Source organism: Erpetoichthys calabaricus, chromosome 14 (assembly GCF_900747795.2).
Source record: "Erpetoichthys calabaricus chromosome 14, fErpCal1.3, whole genome shotgun sequence".
NCBI classification, from domain to species: Eukaryota; Metazoa; Chordata; class Cladistia; order Polypteriformes; family Polypteridae; genus Erpetoichthys; species Erpetoichthys calabaricus.
In genome coordinates, this window is record NC_041407.2 from 65150307 (window position 1) to 65164463 (window position 14157).

Sequence of the window (14157 nt, forward strand, 5' to 3'; positions counted from 1 at the left end):
GGATTTCTGTAAGGAACGTGATGTCAATTGATGTTTTATTGTGTAAAATTAAACTGAGACCTTGAACATTCAATGATGCAACCATTAGGTTAGCCATAAAAAACAGAAGCACAAATATGAAGCAAGAGACTGGAAGAACAAGGATAGTGAACTAGAAAAGGTCCTGTGGTGCCCTTTAAAACACTCATCACTGTATAGGGATGTATACATGCCAATAATCAAACAAAGGGCTCCCATCCCCACACCATCCTGCATGAACCTCATAAAGAACCAACAAACCGAGACTTATAATGAAGATGATTTTTTGCTCTTTTCTGTATACGTTTGTCAAAGGACATAAGCAACCAATCACTTGACCACTGTCACTGCACCATTTATTTTATTTGATCAGGAACAGAAAGCCAATATAAAGCCTCTAAGCAACCATTCTATTTCCCACCCACCTAGTCATCAATCAACAACAAACATAAAAACTAACAACAAAATATATTAAAGGTTAATTGTGCACAAAACAATAAACATACAGTATAAATCTTCCACACTAACATGTGTAATATTAAGCGTATTGCACAATTACAAACATGAATATGTGTTAACGTAATGATTTTCATTCTGGTATATTGTTTTAAGATCATATAGAAAAATGTCAAAAAGGTATTACTGTCCATGAGATGACTCCCATTATTTAAGTAAACTAGTTAGTCATAATGATAATACCAAATACAATAACAGAATATGACAAAATGATCTTCAGGTGCATGCCTCCAATCAGACGTTCACTTCATCAATTACCTATTAAGGCAGATGGATTTGAACTGCAGGTGTCCACTCTTCTAGCGTGACCTGAAGGAAGTACAACTCTTCAATGCATGTTCATATCCGCTAATCCAAAGACCCACATAAACAAGGTGTCCTGATCTTCTTTTTTTTCCTGACAGATTTTAAATTTAATTTACCAACAGCATTCATTCATGTCTAGCACATAAAGTTGAGAAGTATCCTTAAAGAAAGAGGCCGACTCATTCAGAAAAGATAAACCTAGTTGCAGTATACAGTATACACACAGAGACATTGCCTTCAAAAACTGCAAGGGGACAAATGTTCATAGTGGAGCTGCCAGTGCCTTGTGCAAATTTCAGTCAATACCAATACTACAAAGGAACACAATGTTTTGGGCATTGGTCAATAAAGTACAGTGGGCACAATGGACACTGTTCTCAATAGCGCAATATCAGCACAATGGAAAATGATACTGTCACCCAAGCTACAACACAAATTCCTCACTGCAGAACACTAGCAAATGAAGCAGGCATCCTGTGTCAACACCTTGAGCTTCATGTATATAATTTACACTAAAACATTACATATAGACAAAACTGGAAATGTGCGTATGCACAAAAAAAAATTCAGATGCATTAATCAGTGAATTAGCAAAATTCCATGCACTTCCCCTTTAAAATTTCCAATCAACGTTAATTTTAACGCACATGCATGCACCTTAAGCCCCACCCCAAGTCCCTTAATTTTGCATTTTTGAATATGTAAATCAATATAAATACCCCTTCTGTTCTGTGTTTTATTAAAATACAATGGGAAAAACACATGGAAAAAAGAATTTCAGCAAATGCGAAGTGGAGACAAAGCAAAACATACTATTTGTTGGCTTAAGCAGTGGTATAAGCAACAAAAGGAAATTGATGGAGTGATACATCATGTGGAGACATTCAAAAGTTCATGTTCAGAAAGTTGCACAGTGCCCAAAATCAAAAAGAAGTGGTTAGATATCAAAGTTGACATGAACAGGCGAGTTGCAGCCCACTGTCTGTTTATTCTGTTTCAGACAATATTACAAATGCTGACCCCCATGCCAATGACACGACTCTATGCGCTGATCGTGCTGCTGTGCCAAATACATCTTTGGGCGCTGGCTATGCATACACCTCTGCCTTGGAAACCCCTGGGCGACCATCTGGCTGTGTGCTGACGGACGCTGTTCTGGAGTCACAAAATGCAACAGTGATTTCCGTAAGAAATGTGGCCAATGAACTAAGGAATATAAGGGCTGTACTATGTGATATTGACCACAAATTAAATGAATTGGTTAAAAAATAAATACTGCATCTGATTACCTGTTTTTACATTCTGCTAATTACATTCAAATGAAGTTGTAACGCTATCCGATTTAACTGAAAATTTGGTGTGTCAGGGTCAGGATTATCATAGCACATCTCTTCAGGTGTAGGCAAGCCATGATTGTGTGCCACATTATGCAGCTCGCTACAAGCTTGCACAATGCGACACACTTTCTGTGGACTTTGGAGCGGCACATAAATATTTTACATAAGCAAATTAATTCTCTGAAGGCACCTTTATAGTGTAGTGTTGACGCCATGCGCCACAATGGATAGATTCCAAAGCTCATTCTTTTGGTGGTTTATCCCTGGCTGATGTAACTTGTCCAGCACCATTGCAATTAAAATTTACATGAAGTTGACTGCTCTGATTACATTTGGAAAACCAGACGTTGCTGCGAATTCCACTTTGATTTTTGCCAGTTCAACCACAGTGTAAGGAAATCTGATATATCTGGTTGACATGTGGATAATACTATCCCATACAACTAGCATGGTGCGACTCAGTGATGATTGTGAAATACCCAATTGGTTAGTCAGTTCACGTTGCAAAGCTCCTGTTGCTAAAAACCCAAGAATGGATGGAACTTGCAAAGGAGCTGGTAGAGCACAATTCCTCAAAGTCTCCCTACCTGGCGCCAGTTCGGCACACAGCTCCAAGAGGATAGCTGTTGGAAATAGAAATCAACTTAGAAGCCAGTCATCATCGTCTATAAATACACAGTCTTTTCTAATTCTTCCATTTGTGATGTCTTTTAACAACACTAAAGCAGCTATGGTAGTTGGAATAGTTTGGCCATTCCGGACACCATTATTTTGTTACAGAATGATTACAATCAAGTGAATTAAATTTGTAAATGATATGCAATTAATTTTGGTGTATTTAATAGATCCCACATCACAGGTGTGAATCTAAAAAGGAAAGGGGCACTGCTTTGATGCTTGGTGCCGCCTGTTTGCAAACCAAGCAGAAACTTGTGTATGCATGGTCTGAGGCTGCCGTGAAAATGTGCTTGCATGTTTAGTTTTTATATATCTTGAAGAAAGCATGCAAACGGGCATACGGAACATTTTTGTGCATATGCAACGTTTATACATGAGGCCCTTTGAGTGGTTGTGGGGGGTTTTGGTAGGGTGACTATATCTATCTCACCCTTGCTGATTGGCTACAGAGGCTTAGGAGTTGGAAATCATCTTACTTGCCTGGTACCCTGCAAATGTGACAGCTAAGTCAGAGCTTTTCTTGCTTTTGAAATATTCTTGCTTTATAATCATTCAGGAGTGTGTTCAGACCAAAGTGTGTGTGTGTATTTACTTATTTACTTACTTATGTATTTATTTATTTAAAGACCTTCTGTAAGTAATCAAATTCCCCCTGGAGACAAATACAGTTCTTTATCTGGCAAAAAGGAATAAAACTTCCTTCTTCCTGAGTCAATTGTAAAGTTTAAGTTGGTTCATTACAAAAACACCATTAACTGGCTCATAACTACTGATTTAATTTCTTTTATTTTTAGTGTGATTAACACATGCTCTTGGACAGAAGTATAATACATTCCAAGAAGGCAGCAAGATAAATGTATTTACATTGCTGTAATTAATTTTTTTTATTTAATTTTTTAAAATCCGTAGGCATCTTCAGTGTGCCTCTGATAGGCAGGAATTAACACATATGTCATTGTATTGCATTTCAAATTGGCACACATATTGCAACATTAATATGCATTATATTTTGGTGTACTGTAAGTTGGAACGTGTTTCATTTTTATTGAACAATTCTCCATATTTAAGAGTCTTCTTTTTTATTTTAATTTTTTAAATGTTTAAAGCAGATCACTGGAACACTATATTATCTTATGTTCTCATAATACCTCTCACATCAGAAATGAATCAATAGTTGAAAAAAAAAAGTTCCTAACATGAGATTTTGTCATTTTAATATGTTTATTTAAGGCAAAAAGAAACATCAAGAACCGCACTCTTTGACGACTATCAAAAAGCGTCAGCTTTCTGAAAATGATGAAACTCTGAATCACTGTAAGTAGGCGTATAAAATACTGAAAATAATTTGTCATTTATACTTATGTTATACTTACACTTGTGTTCTATTTATATTATTAAGCATTGAGCTAATAAACCATTTTGCTTTCATAAAATTAGAAATTATTAAATTACTGTATCAGTATGTTTGCTTTATATTGCTGAATAATTGATTGAAGAAAATTATCACAGCTGTAAGTTTCACATAACCAGTGAATCTAACATCTTTTATGCATAGCAGATGGTTAAAGAAAAAGATTTAAATTTTTGTGATCAAATGTTTATTGAATTCACCAAATATAAAAAGTGTAATAAGTGCAACAAGAAGAACCCCACAACCAGTGCTGTTCCTCCAATTAAGGCTTGCCTTGTGACAAAACCAAAACAAGAATCAAAACTCAAAGTCAAGAAATTGCTAACCAAAAAATGTCAATAATAAAAATGTTAAAAAGAAAAGAACTTGCAAAGGTTTTAGAATTGTATCTACAAACCTGAACAATGTCTGGCAAGCTGTGCTGATTTAAATATCATTGTGCTGATGGCATCACACTACATGACTTCCAGAACTCATAGCAAGCGAATCTTCAAAAGAGAAATGTCTAGGACAACATCAAAATCAGAGCACATTTGTCTGTTGGTTTTGTTTATTTGTTCTTTTACTGAAACTGATATTGTCTGGATCTTTTTTAATTTCCCAAATAAAAGCAAGGAAAGTTTTAACAAGAAATCCTTCTTTCTTCCTCCCTTTCTTTACTAAAAGCTCTTGTCAAGAACATTACAATTAATCAGTGGCGGACCGTGCATTTCACACCTAGGCCTTCAGTAGTGCTCGTCTGAATCAACCCGCCCCTCAAATACCAATTTATGGCTATAAAAACCATCTTAATATGCAGAAATACAGTATAAAGAGCCATTGCATCGCAAATAGATAACTCCTATAGCCACAATAAATGCCTTTATTGAATAGACAAACCAGGGGTGAACAAGTTCCTTTCTACTGCAGCTACAGCCCGCGACACACATAAAAAACATCAATAATAACTCATAAACTTGCAATATTATTTAGGAAAATCACAACATTTTACCAAAAATTCGGATTATTTGTAAACAAAATCCATCCTCCTCTCTTTTCTCAAAAACAGTTCAATTACTCTGTCGTACAGATTATCCGTGCTCTTCAGTTCCATCACAAAGTCCCTTTCTGTCGCCGTCGAAGCTAATGCTGAAAGTCGAACCTGCCCTGTCGTTTTTCTGGCATAAGTTTTAATTCGCTTTAGGGCTGAAAATGTCCGCTCGACAGAAGCAGTGGACACGGGAATGCTCACCGCCAAACATACCAATGTGTACAGCTGCCCCCTGCTCTCATTCAGATTTTTCTGATGAAGGAAGTCAAGGAGATCAGTGGGAGATTTTCCTGCAAAATCATCCATGGCATACATTACAGTCAGTTCTGTTTTTAGCCGAGACAGATCATAAAGTGCTCCGTGGCTCTGTGTTAAACTGGAGAAGACTGCATGCGGGAAATTTTTCTTGTATTCCCGAAACTTTTGGGGGTCGAGGAGCGTGACAAACATCAGTTTTTCGAGGTCTTGAAATCTGGTCTGTGTCTGGCAAATAATTTTGTCCAGAATCCTGCCATGGAGTTGGCGGTAGTGCGCGTGAGGATCTTGCGCTTGACCTCTTCGTGCGCTCTGAGCGCCTGCCGTGCGTTCAGTGGCCTCGTAGAGTTCCTCATATCGGCTTCTATCTCGCTCAACAGTGTCACAGAACTCCTTTACCCTAGCCAGACAAAACTGCACATCCAGTTTTTTGTCCTGTAGTATTGAAAAGAGCACATCTGAATACTCAAAAATGCTATTGAATGTGTGAAGCAAAAAACAAAACTCAAAATCATCCAGACGTGCTTTAAATCCATCAGACCAGCGCACTGTGTCCTCATCATACTCGTCATGATGCTCCAGAATGTGATGAAACAGTTCCTTTAGAGCATCTCTCTTCTCTATCGGATAGAGATAATATCCTCTCTAGGGCCCTCTAGCAGGCGTACGGCAACTTCACCGTATTCAGACCCATTGATTGGATATGCTTCTCGCCGAAAAGGGGGGTGTATGTGCTATGTTTGGTGATGCGTGCTGCACTTACATCCCTAATAATATGGCTCCTGATGGATCAATCACCTGTGCTTTGACAGGTTTAACTGCCCTTTCAAATGAATTAGCTACCACTTCTGGCATTTCTAACCCCTGGGATCAATGGTTTATGTCTACTTTTGGATCCTGGGGCTGATGGCTCAGGTCAGTTTTTATTTCACTGGCCATTGCTTTTATCATTCTGTTGCTTGTGGCCTGCTGTATCGTTCCCCTGATCAGATATATTGTGTCCCAGTATTTCACTGCCTCCGTGGCCAAGGCTTACATGTTACACGAAGAATGCATGCTTCCAATTTCTTCCTCCTTTTCTTCCACTCCTTCCCCTTCTCCTACTCTTTCCTGCGTTACTCCTATGTAACCCATATTTTTGTTGGTTCAAAAATGGGGGAATGGAGAAGAAGAATGTTCTCCTCAGCACCATGTATTTTGTGTGTTTAGTAAATTAGAATTTTTATAATAACTATTTTGTAACTTGCCAGTGAGAGACGCTTTGGCTTATGAACTAACAAAAACATGTTATTCCAGTGTTCAGGAGAAATAGTGGCCACATGAATAAAATCTAAGCTGTTTCTTGTTTTCCCTTTCTCAGAGTGAATGTCTCAGGGACAAGGTCACAAGGCTGCAGAAAAGTACATGTAGTTTATGCAAGGCGTCTCTCCTGTGCTTAGCTTTGAGAACACAGATAATGCTTAGCTCAACAAACATATTGTTTAACTCTACTTAGATGATAAGGATGTTTTTCTGTCTTATTAATCATGAGATGCTGAAGTATAAAAAACCCCTCCTGACTTTTGATCAGGGTTCAAACTGAGCTTTGCGGCAATAAGTTATGCTCTATGAATCTCTACTTACTGTGACTCCGAATGAATAATAAAGAAATGTTATCTGCCTGCTATCAGTGTGCCTTTTTCGTCCACAGTTTTTCAATGGGTCAATCAATGGGTCTGAATATGGTGACGTTGCTGTACGCCTGCTAGAGGGCCCTAGTGAAACCAACTCAAAATCTGATTGGTTGAAGCAACAGTTTAATCGACATTTATTTTGTGTTAGAGGGCCTGCAGAACGGATTGTGAAGGCCTCCGGACAGACTTCTTTGACTTTGACACTGCCTGGCAACAAATGATGGCTGAAATGTGATTGGTTACATGCTTTAATATGAAAATACATGTCTGGAAGCAGCACAGCCATCGGAAAAGCTATGAAAGGAAGCGGACAGACTATTTGGAACTATTTAATAAGTATTCATGGACAAAATATAATTAACATCAGTTTGTGATTCAGATATTTTTCTAGGCCAGCAGAGAAGGCCTTGAAGGCCCTGACGGCCCGCCACTGCAATTAATAGATTGACTAAAAAGGGTGAGATATAAGGGACTGGAAGGAAAAGACAGAGCAACTGTTCCAGCGCAAGTGGAGAAAATACAAGGGGCATTTAGACAACAGAAATTACACTACTAGGGTTAGATCTATAACATAACACTTTTAAGATGTAAGGCAGTGAAAAAATGTGAGAAGAACATTTTGGTAAATATAGTTTTTGAGTAGTATTTTTAAAAAAATATTTTCAAAGATAAAAAGAGAGAATGATAGGTCACATTTTCAAATTAAGTGTGTTAAAGGTATACAGGTCTGTAGGCAGCTTTAAACGTAGTAGCATATGGAGGGTAGAACATCTTCAAATCAGAAGATAAGGGAAGAAGAAAAATAAAAAATGAACAGTGTGGAATAGAGAAACTAAAGAAACTCCAGGGGCCTCATTCATAAGGCTGTGCGTAGAATTCACAATAAAACATGGTGTACAGGCAAAAACGGAAATGTTTGTATGCACAAAAAAATCCACATGCATAAATCTATGTGTACGCCAACTTCCACATTCTCCCGCTACATAAATCTCGGTCAGTGTGAAAGTAACGCACGTGCACGTGCCTGCTGCCACTCCCCAACTCCTCTCAGAATTACACCTCTTTGAATATGAAAATCAATATAAATAGCACTTAAGCTCAGCTTTCTGTGAAAAGGCAATGGCAAAAGCATGGGGAAAAATAGAAGAATTTCAGCGAATACCAAGTGAAGGCAGGGAAAAAAGTACTATTTGTTGGTTTAAACAGTGATATAAACAACAAAAGGAAGTTGATTGAGTGACATGGAGTGCCAGAGAAACTCGAAAGCTCAAGTTCACAAAGTCGCACAGTGCCCGAAATAAAAAAGAAGTTGTCAGATATCAAAATTGCCATGAAAAGGTGAGTCGTAGCCCACTGTCTGAGTGTCATATGGAAGCTTATTAGGGTACAGAGAAAAGAAAAAAAAATAGGGACACAGTGGGAAAAAAGCTTGAAATGTCAACTTTAATCTCGAAATTTCCACTTTAATCATGTAGTTTATTTTGTCATTAAAGTAGAACATCATAAACTTCATCATAAAATCACTTAATTTACTAGTTTCTCAAATCCCATCGTAACTAAAGTAGCACGTTAAATGCTTTGTTTTGTATGTGTTCTTCTGTGTGCGCTATGTGTGTGAATCACTATGTGCTTCTTAAACAGGGTTTCTCTTCCTCCGACAGGACACAGAATCCATTACATTCGTGATATTACAGTTCTCTAAAATAATTTAAATACTGAGGTGTATACTTGATATCATTTCAGTATTCATATCATATCAATTAAAGCATGTTATTAAACATGGGAACACAGTGGTGCAGTGATAGTGACGAAGTGGCGTCCCGTCCAGAGATTGTTCTTGCCTCACGCAAGATGCTTGCTGCGCCATGCACGACCGTTGATTAAATAATTTATTGCAGCAGTACTCTCTTTCAAACATACTAACCCCCAATTCCTGTCTTTCCCTTTCTTTCTCCAAGTACCCAATCGCCACACAATCAGCTCAGTAATAGACGTTAAGCCATCTGTAAGCTTAGAACGCCAATTCTTCAAAACCTTTAAGGAACATTGAAATATCTTTGTCGTACATGTTTAATTATTCTATCCATCTATCCTTCCAGTGTCGCGCCAGCCCCAGCAAGAATGCAGCGCGAGGCAAGAACAATCCCTGAACTAGCTACTAGCGACACTGTGTCCTCACATGTTTAATTATTAAAAATATAGATTATTTACATGATGTTAACATTTTATCTGTATAATGTAATAAACATATTTTGCTGAATTTCATCTTAATTAGTTCTTGGGATGAAACTGTTTCTGAACCGCACGGTCAGTGCAGGAAAGATTCTGAAGCGTTTGCCATATGAGAACAGTTCAAATAGGTAGTATGGCTGAGGCAGCGTGTGCTTCTTGCTGTATACTGATAATTCTCTTTCAGATCAGCTGCTGTAGAGCTGTGATTCCACACTCAGATACAGTGATATAAATGCTCCGTGGTGTAATGAGAGTAATATGGAAAAAGATGACCTGCTGTGGCAACTCCTAACGGGAGCAGCTGAAAGAAGAAGAAGGTGTAGTAATAACGCTAAAGCAGCTATGGTATTTGGAATAGTTTGGCTATTCCGTGGACCATTATATTGTTACAGGTTAATTACAATCAGATGCCTTAAACTATTTTCGGTTAATTTCAGTGTATATGATAAAGCCACGTCAGGGAAAGGGAAACCACACTGGAACAAAAGCACTGCTTTGGTGCTGGCAGTTTGCAAAACTGAACAGAGAACTTGCATACGCCAGGGTTTGAGCTACCGTGAAAATGTGCTTGGCTTTACGTCAAGATTAGGTTTTATACATCACGATGCTATGTGCAAGAGAGGACAGAGCCGACTATACTTCCTTAGAAGGCTGGCGTCCTTCAACATCTGCAATAAGATGCTGCAGATGTTCTATCAGACGGTTGTGGCGAGCGCCCTCTTCTACGCGGTGGTGTGCTGGGGAGGCAGCATAAAGAAGAGGGACGCCTCGCGCCTGGACAAACTGGTGAGGAAGGCAGGCTCTATTGTAGGCACGGAGCTGGACAGTTTGACATCCGTGGCAGAGCAACGGGCACTCAGCAGGCTCCTTTCATGAAGAATTCACAGCATCCACTAAACAGTGTCATCTCCAGACAGAGGGGCAGCTTCAGCGACAGACTGCTGTCACTGTCCTGTTCCACTGACAGACTGAGGAAATCGTTCCTCCCCCACACTATGCGACTCTTCAATTCCACCAGGGTGGGGGGTGGGGGGGTAAACGTTAACATTATACAAGTTATTGTCTGTTTTACCAGCATTTTTATCACTCTTTAATTTAATATTATTTTTTTGTTTCTTTTATCTATCAGTATGCTGCTGCTGGAGTATGTGAATTTCCCCTTGAGATTAATAAAGTATCTATCTATCTATCTATCTATCTATCTATCTATCTATCTATCTATCTATCTATCTATCTATCTATCTATCTATCTATCTATCTAAATCACAAAGCCAATCCACGATGAGAAGAATACATTTATTGACATGTAGGTGGAGCCACTCAGTACATGGAAAGATATGACTGACTTACAGGTGGTGGGAACACTTCTTAAATACACTTGTCACTTACAGAAGTACATGATTAGTTTAATTTCTCATGACCACGATAGTTACTGATAAACAAAACCCCTAGGAGTCAGGATTCTGCTACACAAGCTTATGCTCATTTTCTTATCAGTACTTAACTTTGCAAAGTAGTAGCAGCAGGACTGGGTCACTGATCTAGAGGCTTTATTAAAATGCTTTTTAAGAGTGCTAAAGGCAAAAGCTAACAATTAGCAAGGACAGAAGTCATTCAAAATAATAATTATATAATTACGTTGTGAAAATCATATTTATCAGTAATAGTTAACTTTCACAAAGGCCAAAACTAGGAAGTTAAAATTTCAAAGTGAAAAATTTAAAGCAAAAGCTGAAAAGTTAAAACAGAAAATCAGCAAGCCGTAACCCAAAAAGCAGCAAAGCCAAATCAGCAAGTATTGGACTAATCAAATTATCCCAAAGATAGAATGCTAGAAGCTTCATGCTGCCACCTTAAATTAAGTGGAGTGTGAAGATACAATATGTCTCTTCTGTATCTCATAAGCAGGATTAGGCATATTAATTGTAAACAGTATTGGCATAGCCTTGAAAAAAAAATGGTGCTAATGATAAAGAAAAGATGGCATCATTATGGTGGTCCTTAAGTGTAATTCGCAAAAACAATTTAAATTAAGCAAAAACAAATCAGAAAACACAAAAGCAAACTGAATACGCAAAAACAAATAAGAAAATGCAAAACCAAATTGAAAACGGAAAAATAAACTGAATATACAAAAACAAATCTCAAAATTCAAAAACAAATTGAATATGCAAAAGCAAAACACAATGTGCAAAAACTAATTGGAAACACAAAAACAAACTGAATGTGCAAAAACAACTGAGAAAATGCTAAACAAATTGGAAATGGAAAAACAAATGAGAAAATGCAAAAAAATTGAATGTTCTAAAGCAAATTGAATATGCAACAACAAATCACAATGCGGAAAAAACAAATGAGAAAATAAAAAAACAAATTTAATATGCAAAAACGGTCCGTGTACTTTTTGGTATTTGAAATTTCATTTTAGAAGCAAAAATGAAAAAACTAAAATGAAAGGAATTTTCAGATTTTGATTTTTGATCAAAGAATGAAATGATGGAAAATAAGGTATTTTTTAATTCTGTGGTAGCAAATAACAGTGATAAACTTAAAATTACACATACTTTTCTCGATTTATTTGTGATTCAAATAATGAAAGTGTAATAGCTCAAAAACAACAAAACAGACGCATTTTCATTGTCTGAAACCGGAGGTACTTCTTCTTCTGTGTGATTTTTGATGCCACGTACGAACAGTCCTCCTTCTCATAACACATCGACCGACGACCTTGAAGTTACACTACATGGCATCAGTAGAGGATGGATTATTACATTGTTTTTCGGAACAGTAAAAGAGTGACACTCCGGGACGAGGACATAACTGCAGAAAAACTGAGTCGCATCTTTCAGGTAAAAATACAAGCTTTGCAAACTTTGCTTCATTGATGTGGCAGTTCTTTTATGAACGTTATTGTTATTACTTACTGTGAAACAGCTAACATTTGGCGATTTCATTTACTAACACTAAGTCTGGCAATTTTTATAGTGCTAGCACAACGTTCATAAAAGAACTGCTACATCAATGAAGCAAAGTTTGCAAAGCTTGTATTTTTACCTGAAAGATGCGACTGTTTTTCTACAGTCATGTCCTCGTCCCGGAGTGAACATTGAAATGTTCTTTTAATTCTGAAAAACAACATAATGGTCCATCCCCTGCTGATGCCATGCAGTGAAACTTTAAGGCCGTCGGTCGATGAGTTGTGAGGAGAACTGTTCGCACGTGTCATCAAAAATCGCGCAGAAGAAGAAGTACCTCCGGTTTCAGACAATGAAAATGCGTCTGTTTTGTTGTTTTTGAGCTATTACACTTTCATTATTTGAATCACAAATAAATCGAGAAAAGTATGTGTATTAAAGTTATTTAAAGGTGAATTTCCACAAGAGTAATCAGGCTGTCAAGGTCAAAAAACACCAAGTCAACACAGTTGTCATTATTAAACTAGCATGATGCTTAAAAAACATTTTTGTCCTGTGCAAATGAGTGTTATCTTTCAAATTCAATATGCAGGTGCTAAACAACACGTCATAGTGTTTTATGCCATAAAAAACATGTACATGCACAACTGATTCTTTAGCAACATTAAGAATCATAAAAGAGTACAGAATGGCAAAAAAACCTTCAAAATAATATAAAATAATAACACACATAATGGAAAAATTTGTAACACTTTAGTTCAGGTACTGCAAAAATGTATCTATTACTCATTTACACTTATGTAACAAGACCTTAACAAAGGCATCTTTTGGTCTTTATAACGTTTATGAAATATTAGTAGACAGATTATTCATCTCTGTGCAGTGTAGCATATTGACAAGGAGGTAAAATGACTTGTTAATATGAACGATTCACGGGTCTTAAACTAACTATGGAATATCAAAAGAAATATGTCTCAGTTAAGCCACCTGTCAGTGTGAAGGTTTGTTATTCAGTCACATCACTGAGATGAATAAACACTTTACTGATGCTTTGTGAGTGTTATTAAGATACAAAGAAGTTTTTGTTAAGCTCTTGTTACAGAGTAGTAAATGAGTAATGAATGCATTTTTGCAGTATCTAAACTAAAGTGTTACCAAAAAATTAGTTCCTCATAGAAGTGTTTTGAGGCACAGTTAGTATCACATTTGATTGACCATGGTGAGTTTGCACGGCAACAGGCAGCTGCAGAGTTGCATTTATTTTCATGCTTTGCTAACAGTCTGGATTTCTGTAAGGAACGTGATGTCAATTGATGTTTTATTGTGTAAAATTAAACTGAGACCTTGAACATTCAATGATGCAACCATTAGGTTAGCCATAAAAAACAGAAGCACAAATATGAAGCAAGAGACTGGAAGAACAAGGATAGTAAACTACAAAAGGTCCTGTGGTGCCCTTTAAAACACTCATCACTGTATAGGGATGTATACATGCCAATAATCAAACAAAGGGCTCCCATCCTCACACCATCCTGCATGAACCTCATACAGAACTAACAAACCGAGACTTATAATGAAGATGATTTTTTACTCTTTTCTGTATACGTTTGTCAAAGGACATAAGCAACTAATCACTTGACCACTGTCACTGCACCATTTATTTTATTTGATCAGGAAAGGAAAGCCAATATAAAGCTCTAAGCAACCATTCTATTTCCCACCCACCTAGTCATCAATCAACAACAAACATAAAAACTAACAACAAAATATATTAAAGATTAATTGT

At 37.2% G+C, this 14157-nt stretch overlaps 2 protein-coding genes across 3 annotated transcripts in view; both read left to right on the forward strand.

Moving 5' to 3' along the window:
* The window catches only part of LOC114642148 (nuclear GTPase SLIP-GC-like), a 525435-nt gene that overhangs the window by 444305 nt on the left and 66973 nt on the right, over window positions 1-14157 (forward strand). Inside the window, exon 4 of the mRNA XM_051918820.1 lies at window positions 4086-4169. Coding sequence (XP_051774780.1) covers window positions 4086-4169 — 84 coding nt within the window. The remainder of the gene's footprint in view (window positions 1-4085; window positions 4170-14157) is intronic.
* cnr2 (cannabinoid receptor 2) overlaps window positions 1-14157 on the forward strand; it is a 437724-nt gene that overhangs the window by 160660 nt on the left and 262907 nt on the right. The window lies entirely within an intron of this gene.